General features: G+C 39.8%; 1 protein-coding gene across 1 annotated transcript; it reads left to right on the forward strand.

Annotated features, from left to right (window-relative positions):
• The first annotated feature begins 1113 nt into the window (after positions 1–1113).
• On the forward strand, positions 1114–19713 carry STYK1 (serine/threonine/tyrosine kinase 1). Its single transcript, XM_021690447.1, has 10 exons — positions 1114–1200; positions 5254–5401; positions 5853–5987; positions 8735–9001; positions 9769–9950; positions 11548–11631; positions 14445–14653; positions 16248–16288; positions 16900–16996; positions 19481–19713. Exons 1-10 carry the CDS (start codon positions 1114–1116, stop codon positions 19683–19685), a joined length of 1455 nt encoding a protein of 484 aa, XP_021546122.1. The 3' UTR covers positions 19686–19713.
• Positions 19714–20048: the final 335 nt, after the last annotated feature.

Raw genomic sequence — 20048 nt, forward strand, 5'->3', positions numbered from 1 at the left:
GCTGCACAAGGCAAGTTATCTACACTAGTCAGGTTTTCTGGATTGAAAGAGGGTCACCTCTTCAGTGTACTTTCCCTTTACTCTTTGTCCTCTGACAAGTGTACTTCAGGAGGAAGGTGGAGCCTTGGGTGCTGCACGGTGATTCTACATCTTAGGCCAGTGCCCTGTCTCCTGGGAGTTCTAGCACCTTTCTGACCCTCAGGCTCACAATGAAAGCTTGCTAGTCCTGGAAACTAGATCCTTTCCCTCCAAAAGCAGAAGGTAGAAAAAGGATTGCGATCAGATCCAGGAAAATGAGCAAACAAAGAAAATGACCCAAGATTCCATGATCTGGTGAGTACTAGGAAAAGTTTCTGATGCTACGTTTATTTTCTGAAGAAATTTCGAAGACAGACATGCAGACATTGTCTGTGCCCCTGTAAGATCTTGGAGAACACACTTAAAGGCAGATTCTACTCACCTGCCCTTCCCAAATTATGTCGTATTTGTTGGTGAAGTTTGATTTCAGCATTATGCTTTCTATGATTCTTTTGGATTCTGACATAATTCCTTCTTGACACTATTGGTCTTGTCCATTTGAGTGACAGATGTGTAGTAAAGTAGTTTAAGGAATATTGGGTTTGTAACTAAAAGACTGGGGTTTGAAACCTTGCTGTGTCATTTACTTGCTTTTTTATGCTTTAATTTTTTAAAGATTTTATTTATTTAGCAGAGAGAGAGAGAGCACAGGTTAGCGCACAACCAGGGGGAGCAACAGGCAGAGGGAGAAGCAGGCTCCCCGCTGAGCAGGGAGCCCCATACGGGAATGGATCCCAGGACCCTGGGATCATGACCTGAGCCAAAGGCAGACATTTAACTGACTGAGCCACCCAGGAGCCCCTGTTTTAATTTTTTTTTAGCCCTGGCTTATTCAGAACGTAATCTTTCTGAGCCACAGTTTCCTCTATGTTAAAGTGCCTAGCATAATACCTGGCACATTGTAGTTGCTCAACGTGTTTATTGGAGCTGAAAATAGGAAGAACAGCTTGCTTTTCAGAATGTTAAAGCTTAAGTAATTTTGGAATCCTGTAGATAGATCTGAGCAGTTCTTTTCTATCTCATTTCCAATTTAACATGTTCATCCCAGTAAATGGTTTTTGGTTTTTGTTTTGTTTTACTAGACAGCTCAAGGATAAGGATGAAGGTGGAGGGGAAGAGAAGGTGAGTGAGGTAGAGGGTGGACTGCCTCAGTCTGGGGGCTGCTACCTCCATATATTTTACCCTCCTCACCTGAACTCTTTGAGTCCTCTACCTCATAGTTCATAGCTATTAGTAACTCCCTTACCCAATGTGGCATCCATGTGGGCGAATGGGCCACTTGTCTTCATAAAAAGAACATGGCCGGCGGACCCACTTGTGTTGATACACAGGTGGTAAGGTTGAGGGTGAGGCTGGTGTAACATTTAATCGTATCTTACGGTAACGGCACCAGGTGTTATATGGAGGTCAATCAAGGAATTTCTCACAACACGTAGGCAGATGGAATACAGGAGAATGGATCTAATTTTTAAAGTTCTCTTTGTAAGTGTATTTTGCTAAGAAGAATTTCTTCTGGATACTCCTGAGTAAATTGTTGACTATATCTGGGAGATTACACTGTGCTCACTGGACAGAAGTGTTGCTAGTAGGAGTTGTGTTATTCTTGCAAATAGAACTGTGTTTGTGTATAATGAAACAGATATAAAGATGTGGCATGGTGTTATGCTTGTGTTGTGCCTATGTGTAAGAGTTTGGAGAGTTTATGTTTATAGTTAGCTTAATTTCAGTTATAACCATTCACTTGTGTGGTGTCCGGACTGTAATCTTGCGAAGCTTTGGGCTGAACTTTACCCCTCATTTCACTCTCATTTTCTTCCTATTGTATCTCCTTCTTCATTGTGCTATTTCCTACTCTAGATTCTCAATTCAAGAAGGGAGCTGAACTTTTCAATATGCCAACAGAAAGTCAGAAGTGATTGAGAAGAGAGAAAATAAGGAATGATAACCACAAATGAGGGAATAATATTGTTTTAATTAGAACCCTGCCTGAGGAGATTTGGCACTGTTAGATGTAAGTATTTGTAAACTATAGGCAAGCTGTGTACATATTTTCCAACCATTAAATGGAATTATCAAAATAAACAATTTCCCAACTTTACTGGATCCTTGATTCCAATGGCTTCCAATAATCTAGTAATACATGGCACTAAGGAGAGAACTGTGGGATAATGTTTTATATACGTAAGGACCTTACAGTCTAGGTAAGAGAAGGAGTAGCCAATATACATTTTTTCTTTTTGAAGATTTTATTTTTATGTAATCTCTACACCCAACATGGGCTCAAACTCACAACCCTAAGATCAAGAGTCACATGCTCTACTGACTGAGCCAGCCAGGCGCCCCTACATTTTTGTCTTAACACAGTGAGAAAACTGTCTAGATGTAATCGAAGGGGTAGAGTATTGGTCATATTGTATAGAAATGTTGGTCAAGAACACTGATAGGTTAGAATCTAAGCAATAGGAAGAGTCATCCTAGAAGGTTCTGGCATCAAGGCATGTCTTTTCTCAGGTTGACACAGTGGACAGGCAAAGTCATGTGGTAATTGAATATTTAACTGCAGAGAGAAAAGCAATGTGAGAGGAATATTGTTGCTACAAGTGAGTATGAGCATCTTCTGATATAAGCGCTTTGGTGGGCTCTAAAGGTGGTAAGGTTTCCTGTGTAGGCTTCCATGCCTATGGGGTGGGTATGCCTGGTGTGTTCACCTTAAAAATTCTAGACTCATTTCGTATATTCCACAAGTCTCCAGCCAAGCTCTAATAGTTGGAAAGAGCTTATTGTACAAATGCCTGGAAAGCAATCTACCGAGTGGCCCTCACCATAGCCCTACACGTTTGTTTTCTTGGTCTAGCATCCTATTATTTTGGGTTTCCAGTTGTTAGTAAGCCTAGCTTCTTTAAAGTATCCATGCCCAAATAAAGATACACAAATGAACCTTGTTCAGGAAATGGCATAGAAGGTCATACTGTATCCAAAGGACCACACTGTGCTCTGTAATAAGTGTGATATGTAGGTGCAAGGGTACAAGCATGGATTTGAGTCACTGGGTGTGGGTGGGTATGTTTGGCCATGTGCCTGTAGTTGAGTTTGGCCCACCACGAGCAGTTCTAAGTGAGGACACATGTGCACACAGGACTTTAAATGTCTTCCTTTGGTATGTATTAGTGGGTGTGGAGTTTGGTTTCTGGGCAGAGCTTGCAAGCTGGAGCTGGCTGCTGACTGACTTCTTCTTCCATTTGCACTGTGGTCAAGAGAGATTATGCTCGATGGACTCTGAAAAACAAACTGAGGGTTCTAGAGGGGAGGGGGTGGGGGGATGGGTTAGCCCGGTGATGGGTAATAAGAGGGCACGTTCTGCATGGAGCACTGGGTGTTATGCACAAACAATGAATCATGGAACACTACATCTAAAACTAAAGATGTAATGTATGGGGATTAACATAAGAATAAAAAAAATTAAAAAAAAAAAAAAAGAGAGATTATGCTCACAAAACACTCCCCCGGAGAGCCAAACTCGTTAAACTGGCTGCTCCCTGAATGAACACAATTACATCTGATAGTGCACTGAAAAGGAAGTAAGAGGAAAGGAGAACAAGAATGAGAATGGCAGTGAGACATTTTCAAGCAGCTTTTGAATTCTCTGGACTGTGCTAATGTTTTATTATTTAAGGTCTTCTCCTTCTCTACCATCTCAAGGCTCCCTGATTCTTGCCCTAGCACCAGTGCTTTCCTTCCATGTGGTCTTGTGGAATTGTGGAAACTTTCTCAACTCCCTTTCACCTTGCTTTCTCGACTTATAAACTAGATGAGATGGACTTTGTTATCTTATAATTCATTGACTTCATAGATCCCTTGTTATGTACAAGCCCACAGATAAGAAGGTGACTTTCCTCTCCCCAGTTTTCCTCCTGGCCACTCCTCTGTATACATGGGCTTCTGTCAACCAACCACACACCTGTCTTTCTTCTGAGTTGTAAGAAAATTGTCTAATTCTCATCTCCCAATCATGGAGCTTCAAGAATAGTGAAAAGGGGGTGAGGCTGGAACTGGAAGGTTTCTTTATATATGTGTTTCAGGCGCTAAGGGACTCTGCCTCAATAAGTCACATTGTGGTTATTAGTATCAATAATAAAGCACAACATGTAATAGAAGACCGCATAATATGGTGAATAGCACTTATGTACAACATAGTATTCTGTAATTCTGATTTGTAAAATTTTACCTTGTTATCAAATCACTACAAAACTAGATACATACTTAGGATCACCTAGACAGTGAAAAAAAAATCACCGTTCCCCGCCCCCCCCCACCAGATCCATCAGAATTAATTACAACCAGGGAGGACTTTTGTTTACCAAGGGCAAAATAAAGTTTGTATATATATACAAGTTCTCTTCAGAAAGAAAGGACCAGGTTTGGGGAGGTGTAATTTCAAATATATGCTGATCATACAGAATTAAAAGTGATGTACCTAAAGAATCTCTGGCTCAGTAAGGAAGAAACTAGTTTACTTGGAGGATAATTGGGAACTGAATAAATGGAGAAGGATGGGGTAGGAGAAAGATTTTTATTTATTTAATTTAATTTATTTATTTAATTAATTAATTTATTTTTAATTTTTGTAACTTATGAATATATATATATGTATATATGTATATATTATATAGTTAAAGAGAGAGAAAAAGAAAATGGCTTGGTTCTGATACTCCCTTTAATCTATATACTAGTAGGAATGAATGCCTGTGTCTGTCTATATATAGTGACCAGGGGAAGCTCCAATTAAAAAATAAGTGATACACAGAAAAAAAATATTAAACCTGCTTAGGATTATAGGGGAGGTAGATCATTTCCATATAACCCCTGGACCACAATTGCTCAGACCAGTGCTGCGAACATGAACTTGAGCATTGGAGCAGGGGTCTTGGGTAGGAGGGGAACCTTTAAATAATTTGAGAAACAATGGCATGAAAGGATAAGGCCAGATCAGGGCTATATTTGTATAATAGAAAAGGGGAAAATACTAGGAAAAAACAAAGTTCTTCACACTTGAACATCAGGTAGATGGATAGAGATGAATGGATGACTCAAAGTTCCAGGTAGCGATGTACTTAATACCTAATGATCTTTTGAGGTATCTTAAAACTCTCTGTATGCTCCATTTGATTTTTTCAGAATAATTTCATCTTTGGGAATTACTCTCAGTGGTGCTCTGTGCATTCTCTGAGGGCCAAGCAAAGGAGTGGACAGTTGTGTGACCTGGGAGATGAGAGAGGCATGGCACGAAAGCTACTGAAATGCAGTCTCAGTGACAAGCTGTGCGGTAAGGACAGACACCACAGATGCCTATCTTCTGATTCTAGGATGACAGAGACGAAGGTCTGCATAGATTCTAGGAGAATGAGTTGACTTCTAGTAGAAATGAAGACGGTGTTCATAAAGGAATGGGCACTCGAGGTCATTGTCTTTGAAGAGGGACAAGTGCCAGTCAGAGACCCAGATGCTGCATCCTTCACCTCAGCAGGAAAAATGAGAGATGAGACACAGAGCACCCTTGATAGGCTGAGAAGTGGGGACACTGGGCTTTCTGATTAGAGAGCTGCTCCCAGTAGTGGTGCCATTGTATGGAAGTGGAGGGGAAGAAGGAAGAAATGATCATTTCACGTATGAGGGTGGGTGAAGGACTACCCACTGTGTGGGTAGGGGAAGTTGTGTGGACATCAGATTGGGGTTCTTCTTCAATCTCTCCTCCTCCTGCTTGATTTCCTACCCAGTTGTCCGGGAGCAGCAGTATGAGATCATCATCATCCCAACCATTCTGGTTGGCACCTTCCTTATCCTTCTTGCAGTCATCCTGTGGCTTTTTATCAGAGAACAAAGAGCTCAACAACAGTCTCTTGGACTCCAAGGTAAAACTCAAACTGGGGCTGGGAGAAGGGCCGGGGAAAATGGAGATTACAGAAAGTAAGACCCAAGTCTCAATGAGCCCAAGTCTAGAAGGTGAGGTCCCTGCTATGGAAGAGGAGGTATGGGGCCCCTCTTGTGGAGCTGAGGGGAGGTGAGCTCTTCTCTAGGAAGTCATGAGTAGAAACTCAGTATATGCTTGTTAGTTGAAACAACCTTAGGCAAGAGAGGCTTCATGTGACCTGTTTCTATCTTCTTTGTCCTACTGCACTATCAAATATTTGGCCATGTGAGTGTCTACATATTGGGGAGGAAGATTAGTGGGTAAAGCCCAAGGCTTTGTTACCAGCCTCAAAGGATGACATTTACTCTGTAATAGATCCCAGCCCTCCTCTGTGCTCCTGGACTATATGATGAAAAAGGGTAGCCTTCATAGCAGTCTTTGAAGCATTAAGTAGGAGATAATATCCTGTTCTGAAGTACCAGTGAGCATATAATGAAAATGAATTAGCTTACATGAAACTAAGAGTAAAGAGAAGAAAAAAAGAATCATGACAGTGATCAGAAACTGTTTAGTGGCTGATCCCCATTCCCTCTCTAAATGGTAATTGGGTGATGGGCATTAAGGAGGGCACTTGATGTAATGAGCACTGGGTATTATGAGCAACTGATGAATCACCAAATTCTACCCCTGAAATTAATAATGCACTATATGTGAACTAAATTGAATTTAAATAAAACATTTAAAAAATTATCCCAATTCTCTTCTAATTCACTTCCAGAAAAACTTCTCAGAGAAGTTGTCTAAACTCACTCTCATGACTTCTACTTGCCACATTCTCTTTCGAACATACTAAAATAAGGCTTTTATCCCCACCATTCCACCAAAACAATTCTTTCCGAGATTGCCAATAACAGCTATATTGAATCCTCTTCTTAACCTGTCAAAAGCATTTGGAACAATTATGCACCTTCTCCTTCTTGAAACACTTTATTTTCCTTTTAAACCTATAGTCACTCCCTTAATGGTCTCATTTTCAGTCTTATGGATTCAAACCCTTTCTCTATTCTAACTGTAGTCCCCTTGAAATCCAGATTCCTATATTAAACCACTTACTTTGCAGTTTGGATCCAATACACATCTCATATGTAATATGCCCACAGCAAAGGTCCTGAAATTCCCTCACAAATGTCCTCTGGTTTTCTATGAAGTGTTCAGTCTAAAATCTTGCAGATGTCCTTGACTCCTCTTTCTCTCATACTTTGTATCCAATCCATTAGCAAATCCTGTTAACTCTATCTTTAGAAGAAACTCAAGCCTCTCTCATCTCTCATAGATCGTTGTAATACATTCCTAACTGGTTTCCCTACTTCTCTCCTGGTCCCTTTATGGTTCTCCACAGGACAGCAGAATGATTCTTTTAAGGCCTAAGTCAGTCCTGATCATTCTCGGCTTGGAATAAAATAAAATATAATTTTTTTTTAGAATAAAAAAAGACAAAATTCTTCCAATGACCTTCCATGTGCTCGGCCCTCTCTGGCCTCATCTCACATGATTCTCCGATTATCCCACATGGTTCCAGCTGTACTAACTTCATTTCTCTTCCTCAAATATGCCAAGTATGCTTCTTCCTCAATACCTCTGCTCTTCCTGTTCCCTCTGTCTGTAATATCCTCCCTGATACCAGTATGGTTTGCTCTCTAATTGCTTCCAGGCATTTCTCAAATGTTCATCCTACTAGAAAGGACTGTCCTGGCCTTGAAATATAAAATAGCATCACGGATAGCCTCTGATTCTGCTATTTTCCTTTATAACACTCATCTCCTGGTATGTTATTATCTGTTTCCCCTCTCCCCTACCACTAGAAAGTAATCATAAGAATCTGGGCTTTGCCGGGCGCCTGGGTGGCTCAGTTGGTTAAGCGACTGCCTTCGGCTCAGGTCATGATCCTGGAGTTCCGGGATCGAGTCCCACATCGGGCTCCCTGCTCAGCAGGGAGTCTGCTTCTCCCGCTGACCCTCCCCCCTCTCATGCTCTCTGTCTCTCATTCTCTCTCTTGCAAATAAATAAAATCTTAAAAAAAAAAAAAAAAGAATCTGGGCTTTGCCTATTCCCAACACCTAGAACAGTTCCTGGAATGCAGGATGTGATATTTGCCAAATAAACTGATAGATTAATGAATGAATGGAGGTTTAATGAGAAGAATGAATTTCTCTTTTCCAGTGGAGAAAAACTGACTAAGAAAAGGGGAAAGTACCAGAAGATTTTTTTGACTGAGATTCTGGGAAATATGCAATTTGACTTTGGGGACATCTTAAGGGAGGAAGAATAGGCACGGCTTAGAGTTGAGTAGTTACCCATACCTTCCCTCCACCTTTAAAAGCCATTTGTTGACTTAAGCATTAGTCCCTACTGGTAGTTACCACCACGGTTCAGGTATCTGTGGTTTGAGTACCAATTCAGGAACTTCCTTAATTGTTTCCATACTAATACTGAACTGTAATCCTGAGAAAAGTAGAAAGAAAATGTCATTACCACTTTCCAGAGGTCCATCTTGAGTTGTCTTAGAAGGAATAGGGTTATTATAAATGTTTTACAAGGTTGGTATTGATGCTGGTTCACAGAAGGTATCCCCACATCGGGCAGAGAGAAAATTGCTAAAGGAACTTCCTTGCCAGTGTGTTCCAGGCTCTGCTTTCCTGGAGTCCCTAGGATAGGGAAAAGATGATTGGTATCATCTCTTTGTTCTAGGCATTGCCCCTGTGCCTCCATCTAGGGGCCTAAGCTGGAAGGCAGGAGGACATGGAGGAAGTGTGTTTGTGCCACTTAAGGAGACATCGGTGGAAAGCCTCCTACAAACTACCACTCATGCTCTGGCTAAGCTGCAAGTGCCCCGGGAGCAACTCTCTGAAGTTCTGGAGGAGATCCACAATGGTAGTTGTGGGGCCATCTATCGAACCAAGATGCATACTGGGGACCCTGCTAAGCCAAAGAGTGTTGTCCTCAAGGTTTTGAAAGGTAAAAGAAGTGTTTGAGTTCCCTTTCCCTTTTTTACTTTTCCATTGTGAGCCCCCAGCCATGAATGCTAACAAGCTTATAGACATTAAGATGTTAATCAACAAATAGCTGTGATCACAATTGTGAGCAGAGTAAGAAGGGGATAGAAAGTGAAAACTTCAGACAGAAATGTTTTTTTGGGGGTTTTTCCCTAGCTCAGTGTTGCCTGTTGAGGTTGCTAGAACTGATTTTTTCATACTGGATATTAGTGCATGTGGATTTTGAGGTTGTTCCTTCATTTGTCTGCACTATCACTTTCCCTAATATTGTTTTCTTTCTTTCTTCCTCTTTCCTTTCTTTCCTTCCTTCCTTCTTTCTTTCCTTCCTTCCTTCTTTCCTTCCTTCCTTCCTTCCTTCCTCTTTTCTTTTTTTCTCTTTATATGGACCAGTAGTAGCAGATACATAAAACAGAACAAGGATAGGATAAGCACGAATACTAATCAAAAGGCCTAGGCAGTGATAATATTTGAATGTGAGCACTTGTCTATTTAGGCAAATGAGAGTCTATCCAGTTCTAAGGCCTATGATTCTCTGTTTGTTTTGACAAGAAAAAAATCAGTGACTCTGAGAATTATCTTCTAATTAGTTCCCTTTCTCTTTACTTTCTGTCTATACTTAATCTCCTTTGGAGTCTTGAAAATTACCATCTGAGGTTGCTTCCTCCCTCATAGCTCCCATTTTACTGGTGATGTTCTGACTGCTTCCCATGGTTCATCTGTCCTCCACAGAACCGGCTGGCCTCCACGAGGTGCAGGATTTCTTAGGGCGAATCCAGTTCTATCAGCACCTGGGGAAGCACGAGAACCTGGTGCAGCTGCAAGGCTGCTGCACAGAGGAGCTGCCGCTCTATATGCTGCTGGAGGATGTGGCCCAAGGGGACCTGCTCAGCTTTCTCTGGACCTGTCGGCGGGTGAGCAGCAGGGCAGAGGCATTAGGAAGGAAAGGCTTGACCTGGCTCATTAGCTGGTCACATGTCAAATAGCCTGGCAAACGACAAAGCAGAGAGACATTATAGGAACATACTAATGATTGAGCATCACCATCCCATAGAACTTTTTATGATGGCAGAAAAATTCTCTATCTGCTCTGTTCAAAATGGTAGCCACTAATCACGTGCGGCTATGGAGCACTTGAAATGTGGCTGATGTGACTGGGAAATGGAATTTTTAAAATTTTATTTAGTTTTAAATAATAAACTTCTCAACAGCCACATGTGGCTAATGGCTATCATAGTGGGCAGTGCAGATTTAGGGCATGAACTCTCGGCTTTATATCCTACGAGCTGTGTGACTTTGGGCAAGTCATCCCTCTGAGCCTGAATTTTCAGCATCTTTACAATGGGAATAATAATAAGTTATTATTAAAATTAACAGAAATTATGCATGTAAAAACTATTGTTAGTATTGACTGTAATTTTATCGCTGTTAGCCTTAAATGTGTCTTCTATTCCGTAACATCCCTCTAGTATGCCAGGGTTGACGAGGAGACATTCAGCTTGAAAGTTTTTGTACTTCAAATTCATATTTAAAAAAATGTAAATGTGTAGAAATTTCCAGGCTAAAGTGCAAGTCCTCTTGCTTGCAGTTTTTCTGCTTCTCTACATATTCCTCTTTCTGAAGTACTGCATGTTTCCCTAGTTAGTTCCTCACTTACCAATGAACAAGTTCAATATTAATCAAGCCTCCTCAAAAGACTGATTACCGCTAAATGTGTATGATAAAGGGACCCTGTTAATGCCTTACATCCAGTGGTGCAAATGGGACAATGTGCAAGTCTTTAGGCATTTAAGCCTTTGTAAGAGGTTATTTATTCATCTGTAACTTGTTCTCTGCTCTAACTTCGCTATTCTATTTTTTAAAATGATTATGCTTCTCTGTTTTAGACCATTTACACATGCTTCTCTCATTACACCAAACTTCTCCCTTTCCTTTTTTTTTGCATAGTCATTGTCCACCCATCCTTCAGATCTTTTTTTGTCACCATCATATGCTCTCTTTTTCATCTCCTTCATGGAGCTTATAGATATGTAACCATATATTTATGTATGATTATTTGATTCTCATGTCACACTTTAAGTTCCAGAAGGCAGCAGACATGTTTATTTTGCTCACTCTTGTGTTCTGAGTTCCTAAGATGGAACCTGGCACATAGTAGTCATTCAATAATGTGTTGAGTTAATGTGCTTAATTAATCACACACACATAGTGCCCCAGGAAAATTGTTGCTTTATCCAGGGGATAGTCTTATGATATCTGTCTTTCCTACCTGCTATTCTGTTCTTCCTTCATTCTGTTATTTATCTACATTCTTTATTTTTTTTTTAGGTCAATCTATCATTGTACTTCTTTGCATATCTGAGAATCTCTCATATTAGCCTCTCCTTGAATCTTCATCCCTATGTTTTTGTATCTTTGCCTTGATATCTGCAGAGAATATCTCTGCCCCTATTTTATTTTTTAGATCTGTTCATGTCATTTTGATATCATGTTTTTTCTTTGGCTCTTTAGGATGTGATGACCATGGATGGCCTTCTCTATGATCTCACAGAAAAACAAGTATATCACATCGGGAGGCAGGTCCTCCTGGCTTTGGTAAGTCTGGGAAAAATGACAACAGATGGTATGGATTTTTCTTGTTAGTCTGATATTTGACATCATATTTCTCATATTTATATTTCCAAATGGGGTATAGATTATAAAGAAAATCAGATGGAAGTTAAGGGTCAGAAACTCAAGCACTGATAAATTGTTTTCAGTTCTTTCTTTATGAAATTATTTAGATAATATACACAGGATTGGTAATTCTAGGCAGAAAGTCGTCAACTTAGGGTTTGTAGAAGGAACAGGAAGGATTTTATTTTATTTTATTATTATTATTTTTAAAGATTTTATTTATTTATTTGACAGAGAGAGACACAGCGAGAGAGGGAACACAAGCAGGGGGAGTGGGAGAGGGAGAAGCAGGCTTCCCGCTGAGCAGGGAGCCTGATGCGGGGCTCGATCCCAGGACCCTGGGATCATGACCTGAGCCGAAGACAGACGCTTAACGACTGAGCCACCCAGGCGCCCCGGAACAGGAAGGATTTTAAAAGGTTTCTCAGTCTTAAAGGTCAAAAACCAGGGCCAAGAGTTATATGCTTGACACTCTTACTTCCCCATATACACTAATATTAAGAGATGTAAAATGGCAAATAGCGAGCGAGTTGGGAGGAGACACGGGAAGAGAAACCAAGTGGGTGAAAGGCTGCAGAGCTAGATGGAAGTGCACAATTTTATGCCTGAAAAACAAGAAAGACGAGTTCAGAACACATTTCACTGGAGACTTGCTTTGATACTGAATGTGATAGGAAATACATATACTTTAAAAAGAATAAGGAACACGGAAAAAAAGAAATAAAGGGCAACAGTGAGATCATTCCTTCATTTTAAACCAACTTAAATAAAGAGGTAAGAGAAAAAAAGGGTTTAAGAGGGTTTAAGAGAAAAAAAAATGTACCTTTACCAGAATTAGTCAAGAAATTTAGATGACAATTTCTATGAAGTTATTTAGATAACTTTACTTAAAATTAGCATTTGCTATATAGAAAATCAGGCTCTGTGAAGATACTATTTTAAGTATTTGATATATCTTGCCTCCTTGAGGTGTGAAATGTACTAGGGATCTAAATGGAATCTGGGAAAGCTTAGAAAAGAAGCAGTGAGGTGAAAAGGAGCAGTAGTTACAGCCGAAGTTCCCATGGGGCACAAGGCGAGAGCATGTCGTAGAAATGAGTATTATCTACAGTGTTTGGAGGTCCTAGTTGGTATGCTCCCTTGATAAAGTTAGGGTGTCAGGATACAGCCTACCTTGTATTGTGAACCACAATTGCAGTGGTGCCCCACAGAGATGCATTGATCAGGGCTCTGGGTTACCAGTTACAAGGCATTGTCATACTATTTTTTTTTTTTTCTTACTTAGACAACCTCAAAGTCACTACATTCTTTATTCTTCTCATGATAGTATAATTTCTTTGTTTAAAACCTCACCTCACCAGGGACAGAAAGCTGCTAGTTACTGTTTCCTTCATCATCAGTGACTGGAAATGACCATCTTAAACGCCCCCCCCCCTTTTTTTTTGTCATTCTTATTTAGCAATCACAGACCTCAATCTCTAGCTCTTTGGTCATGTATAGCTTTTCAACTTCTTATGCCTTGAATAGCCTGATGTTGGGGGAATGATTGCAGCAAATCATTGTCATCCAGGCGCAATGGTTTTCAAATGCTTTGTTGGTTGTGCTAGAATCATTGTGATACTTCTTAAAAATAGAGATTACTAGGTTCTTCTCCCTAGATTTTGGTTAAGTAAAGCTGGGGCAAAAATCATAAGTTTTTAAAAAGCTCTCAGGCAATTCTGATTTGTAGGCTGGCTTGAGAATTATTAGAATTTGTAATTCTGGGCGCCTGGGTGGCTCAGATGGTTGGTTAAGCGTCTGCCTTCGGCTCAGGTCATGATCTCAGGGTCCTGGGATCGAGTCCCGCATCAGGCTCCCTGCTCCTTGGGAGCCTGCTTCTCCCTCTGCCTCTCTCTCTCTCTCTCTCTCTGTCTCTCATGAATAAATAAATAAAAAAATCTTAAAAAAAAAAGAATTTGTAATTCTAATTCCTATGAATTAGAATACCTGGTTCTGGTCACTACCACTCCAAACTGTGTGACCTAATGTAATCATTTAGATTTATCTGACCTAGTTATTTTAGGGACAAAATGAGATGATATAAAGCTCTGTGTAAATTCATTATTATGGCACTCAATTTCACTATGTATATATTACCTTGTTTGGGGGACTGCTGCTAGAAACTTGAAACCTGCTTCCTTTTCCAGGGTGTAGCTGGATCCTATCTGAGAGAAATGTAAATTCAGGCAGGGGTCAGAGCTTGACACAGAATGCGTGATCATACTTTCCAAACCCAGTATTAATGCTGTTTGGATTATTTGCTCAGTTTGGTAATCCTAAACATAATGCAAAAATGTCTGATTCATTATGGTGACTTGGAAGTGATATGTCATTATCAGTGAGACTTGTTCAGAGTTGAAAATGTCCTTGGGGCGCCTGGGTGGCTCAGTCGGTTAAGCCACTGCCTTCGGCTCGGGTCATGATCCTGGAGTCCCGGGATCGAGTCCCGCATCGGGCTCCCTGCTCGGCGGGGAGTCTGCTTCTCCCTCTGACCTTCCTCCCTCTCATGCTCTCTGTCTCTCATTCTCTCTGTCTCAAATAAATAAATAAAATCTTTAAAAAAAAAAAAAAAAGAAAAGAAAAAAAAAGAAAATGTCCTTGTCTTTTTGAGGATTCCTAGGACTGCTTCTTCTTGTCTGTGACTCGAGCCATGAACTCAGACAGCTGATCCATCTTTGATCTTGTGCTTACAGGAATTTCTCCAGGATAAGCATCTGTTCCATGGGGATGTGGCAGCTAGGAATATCCTGATCCAAAGTGATCTTACTGCTAAGCTCTGTGGACTGGGCCTAGCTTACGAAGTCCATGCCCGAGGGGCCATCCCGGCTACTCACAACGTACCTCTCAAGTGGCTCGCCCCAGAACGGCTTCTGCTGAGACAAGCTGGCATCAGAGGAGACATGTACGGTTTGTTCCTGCCCTTTGGACTTCTTCCCTTCTTGACCTAGATGCCCCCCAGTTCCTGACCATGACTGTATCTGTTGTCAATTATGTCTACATGTGAAATCTCTACTTAGAAGTCAGACAGACTCTCCAGGAGAAATGTGTGTTTTGTGACAGAGCTCATATTTGACATCTGGCTGCAATCCTTTTTAGTGCCTTTTAAAGTATTCCTTCTGTATTAGATTAGCAGCCTTAATCAGAAAAGAGAAAAGTGAAAGGATTATTCATACCAATATCCAAGGACTTAATCTAGTAGATTCCCTTTTATCTGAAGGAGGTGGGTCCACTTAATCAAAAATTCAGTTAAACCAGGAATTATTAGAATAAAAAGAAATATACATACTTTGAATAATTTACTTTGACTTAAAACATATAAATGTACATTTATTGATTGATCTTTTGGGGGAGGGCCAAAGCCTTTTTTATGAGCACTGACCTGCTAAGTGAAGTTATACACTGTATTTCTTGTATAAATAGCATCCATAACACATTAGTTTTGAGTTTCAGCTTGGGATGATTTTGAGTGAGAAATCTGAAAAAAAACGGTGAAGCAATTTGACTGCAGACGTTTATTATTATTTTTTCCAATTTCCTACTGTTGGGCTCACCCACACAATTTGACAACGCTTTCTTTTTAGCAGTGTATCTTTATAGAATACTTTCAAAGCATTCAACCTAGTTTTCAGGAGCTAATACTTTTTTGCATTTATATTTAATTGATTACATAATTGCATTGATGCATCTGATGGTATAAACAGTACTGGAAAGAATCACAATTGACTTTCGGTAACCATATAATTCAGCAGCTTGGCGAAGCACATAGATGTAACATATAATATCTTACTAGTATTAATGTCATGAGCAGCAGAGGAAATTTAGAACATCAGTTAATACGGTGAGTCAATTAAGAGATTTCCATTGCTGCCTCACTGACATCTGCTTTTCAGTAGAGGTCTGGGAGTAATAAGCTTAACTGGGAAATACTGCTCGTTTAATGTGATTTATAGAATAGTGAAATTAACATGTCTTAAATCATATTGCTGTGGCAAATATCTATTCTCATTATATGTAAAGCTTGTTTTGTTAATATTTTTCCTAGGTTTGGGCAGTTAGATCTATTGAGGAAATAGTAGATAAATGATAAACCTCCCTGAGACTTGTGCTAAGTTACTAAAGGCTAGAATTTCGGCAGGAATGAATGGAAAGGATGAAAAAGATGCGGAAGGTAATTTCTTTATGTTTGGGTAGATGTGTTTGTGTGTTTCCATAAACACACATACACACAATTCAGCAAATGATAGTAAACATCTATTAATGTGAAATATAGAAGAAAGGAGACATAAATCCAGTCTGCAAAGAGATTAGACTTGAAGGGGATTGAACAGAAATGCTTTCTAATGCTTTCTAATTACTTTGCTTATGTTATGAGACACCTTTAATTCCCCTTCATTGCCTTTATAGGGTTCTTACTGAAGGCCCCTGATAATTTAAGTGAGCTCTCTTTAGGAAAGGCAGAAATATAAATTAAGTAAATGACTTTGTTTCTTTCACAGCTGGTCCTTTGGGATCCTGCTTTATGAGATGGTGACTCTAGGTAAGGAGGGTCCCTAAAGTAGTACCTGTATGCAAATATACAAGTATGTTTATTTGGGCGGGAGATGGCATATGCTATGGGAAGAGGTTTCAGTATGATCTCTGAGGTTTGAACTGGGCTGATATGAAATCCCTCTCCTCCTTTTAACTTTTTTTTTTTTGCTTTCTTTTTCTTTTTTTCCCTCAACACTTTACTAATTCCAAAAGAGGTTTTAAAATCCAAAGAATAATTCCAAGAATGATTTTGTATAAACATAAATACGTTGTCCTTAGATTTATAAACCTATCTGAGAGCGAAAATACAGTACTTTCCCATGTTTGGGGAGTGGAGGGCAGGTCTCATTTCTCACTTTGCTCTGTTACTTTTGTAAAAACTCAACATTTTCCTAAATTATCAGTTTTTTTCCTCCCAAACACCTTTTTTTTACTCCAAAACTCTCTAAGCTATATTCTTACTTGATCACCAGGGAGCAACTATATCGTATCTAGCATTTTTCCTTTGGCTCTACCTTTTGCAGGCAGTTAGCCCAGGTGGATGTAGAGTCATGTTATAGTTCATATTCTAGAGGACCTAATATTCCCTTGCTACTCTCATTTTTTTCATACCAACAGGGGCACCACCATATCCTGAAGTCCCTCCTACCAGCATCCTACAACATCTCCAAAGAAGGAAAATAATGAAGAGACCCAGTAGCTGCAAACATACCATGTAAGCGGTTTTTAGGGTCTACTCTTCTCTCATTGCAACCTCTTTTTGATCCCCATCAACCGTGCCCTTTTAAAGTGGCTCAGATAATCCCTAGCTGTCCCTTATATGCTAATACACAGCCTTAGACACACCTATGCAGTAAAATACATCTGCTCATATATCATATATACTTACATATGTATGTATGTATGTATATGTGTGTGTATACACACAAAAACACTCAGTGTTGAGGCAACAACTGAAAACTGTATTAGGAATCTAAGTTGATAAAGTTTAGTTCTTCCAGAAGCTTCTAAAATAGGTAGGAAGTGGAACAATCCAATGTAAATACAGTAGTGTTTTGCTTGTCTAAATGTCAGTATCAGTCAGAGACTGCCAGCCTCAGTTCTAATATCGTTGCCATAAAAATCCATTGCTCTAGAGTTTTTTTTTTTTTTAAGATTTTATTTATCTGTCAGAGAGAGAGAGCACAAGCATGGGGAGTGGCAGGCAGAGGGAGAAGCAGGCTCTCCGCTGAGCAGAAAGCCCGACGTGGGACTCGATCCCAGGACTCTGGGATCTTGACCTGAGCCGAAGGCAGATGTTTAACTGACTGAGCCACCCAGGCATCCCTCCATTGCTCTAGAGTTACTCACTGGCTCTTATTTAGTATTTAACTTTTAAAAAATATTGACTATTTTTCCAGGTCTGAGCAAATTAGAAGCCAACCAGAAGGGGGTAGAAAGAAATTAGAAAGATAGGAGGAGTATCCAATAATGTCAGCAGAAGGGGACAGCTAATGAGCCAGTGCAGAGGCAGAAAATGGAAAAATTAAAAATTATACACAGAATTTTATAACCTATAAATTACAAAAAGGGATTGTTATAGAATATAAGAAGTTAAAATATTTATAAGAAGTCAGGGGAGAATATATTAATATACATTTCTGATAAAATTATTGCTATTTTATAAATTTTTCAGCATTAAAAGGGTAAATTTCCATCACCCTAGCTCCCCACCAATAAAGTTACTGTATCAAGCAGATTATAAATGTTAAATATCATAACTATATACATTTATATATATACACACTCACACACATGCATGTATATAATATAATAATACTGCCTGGGTATACTGGAATGATTGTTGAAAAATATTTCTTATATGCTTTTTCTATGTGTAAAAATCTGTCCTTTATTTTGGGGGAGGGGAGACACTTAAGCAATAAAGTATACAATCTTGAAGAATTTAATATTTGGGTGAGGAGATATCTAAAACAACCTGAAAATCAACTTAAAGTGGGAGGCAACATAAAAGAAGGATTAAAAGCTCAGACTCACATCACAGGGTCAAAAAAACACATGTCCACTCCTAGTCCTGTTACTTTACTGAACATTGTTTACTTACCTGAAAATAGGTATAATGATAATCATACCTCTACGTTATTGTGAGGCTAAAATAAAATAATGCATGTTAAGTTCCACTACCATGCCTTATAAAACAAGTAAGTTCTTGCTACATGTTATCAGGGTTATTAAATTAGCATCTTTTACACAGTCTCACTGTACAATAGTAAAGAGTGTGGGAGACTCAGCATGGGCTGAGGCTTATAAGGGAAGGCTGCATAGAAGGATTGAGATCTAAAACAAGCCCGCAGGACATGACGACCATCGAGAGGATGCTCAAGGAATCGGGCATAGCATGAGCAAAGACAGAGTTGGGTGTTAACAGCCACATCAGAGGCATAGCAAGACATTGACTTGGCTGGAGGAGAGGGGTTCAGTTAGGCAAGGTCTCTGAGGCAGAGAAGCTAGCAGGTAGGATGTCGGTTTTACACGGCAGACTGTGGGAAACCACTGTAGGTTCTTGAGAGGGATGAGACATGACAAGAAGTGTTCGATAACAGACTACATTATTAATTCTTTGTAAACTGGATTGAAGAAAAGACAGCTTAAAGGTGGTGAGTACTTTTGTCTAGATTAAGGCAATTTCCTGGAGAAGCTAAATAATAAAAGAGGGCAATGACCTGGATTAATGAAAGGAAACATCTAATTAATTAGATTATTCAAAATTAGTGTGAATCATATTATTCCAAAGCTTCTTATTTTGTTGGCTGCGAGGTAGCTTTTACTGGGAGATACCTTATAGCAATGGTGGGGAATGCTACAAGTTAGTAACATCTAAAGGATGAGAACACTTAACTTCTGAGAGTTTTGGGCAATAGAAAGAAAAACTTGTTCTGTCATACTGATTCTAGTTTGAGAAATCTTCAGTCGTTCTTCTTATAAAAAGGGCCCTGATGAGAAGACGATATTAAGTGATTTAATACTAAGAGGATAAGAAGGAATATTATTCTCTGGAAAAACAGGAGAGGACAGTGAGAAGTAGATGAATGACTGCGGGGTTTTTTATTGTTGTTGTTGTTAAGGTGTGTTAGAAGAGGCAACGTTCCTCAAACATTTGCCTTGTCAAGGAAGTCAGTTTCTCTTGTTTCCCTCTCAGGTATGGTCTTATGAAGTCCTGCTGGCGCTGGAGTGAGGAGAGCCGCCCCTCACTTAAAGAGCTACACTCACGCCTAGAAATTGCCGCTCGAACTGCAAACGACAAAGCTGTGTTGCAAGTACCTGAGTTGGTGGTACCTGAACTGTATGCAGCCGTGGCAGGTATCAGCATGGACAGCCTCTCCTACAGCTACAGCATCCTATGAAGATCTTGGGGAAAGAAACATTTATGAGTGATCATATACTATTGGAATGGATTCCTCCGAGAACAAAGAATAGCTTTCTAGTGGGACATAAAGGGTCAAATAGGATATTCCCCTACACATTTCCCTAGATACCCAAAATGATGCCAGATGAGGCTCTACACTCCATATACCCTGGAGACTGAGAAGTACGGTTTCCTTTCTGCTGTCCCAATCCTGAAGACCCACAGTAGATGTGGTGGATAGTACCATTGCAAAGAAAATCTTAGAAATCACGTTTGTCTGGCATTGCACAAACAAGCTGGTCCTCCCACCACAGACTGGTTTCCTCTTGAAGCATGCTTTCATCTAGATTATAGAGTCCAG

The sequence above is a fragment of the Neomonachus schauinslandi genome, chromosome 5 (genome assembly GCF_002201575.2).
Source record: "Neomonachus schauinslandi chromosome 5, ASM220157v2, whole genome shotgun sequence".
Lineage (NCBI taxonomy): Eukaryota > Metazoa > Chordata > Mammalia > Carnivora > Phocidae > Neomonachus > Neomonachus schauinslandi.

Excerpts from the sequence above, each read along its gene's own strand:
- STYK1 (XM_021690447.1), top strand. The coding sequence starts at position 1,114 with ATGTTCATCCCAGTAAATGGTTTTTGGTTTTTGTTTTGTTTTACTAGA. Across the intron at positions 5,988-8,734 it reads ACAGTCTCTTGGACTCCAAG|GCATTGCCCCTGTGCCTCCA; the intron begins GTAAAACTCAAA and ends TCTTTGTTCTAG. Across the intron at positions 11,632-14,444 it reads GGCAGGTCCTCCTGGCTTTG|GAATTTCTCCAGGATAAGCA; the intron begins GTAAGTCTGGGA and ends TTGTGCTTACAG.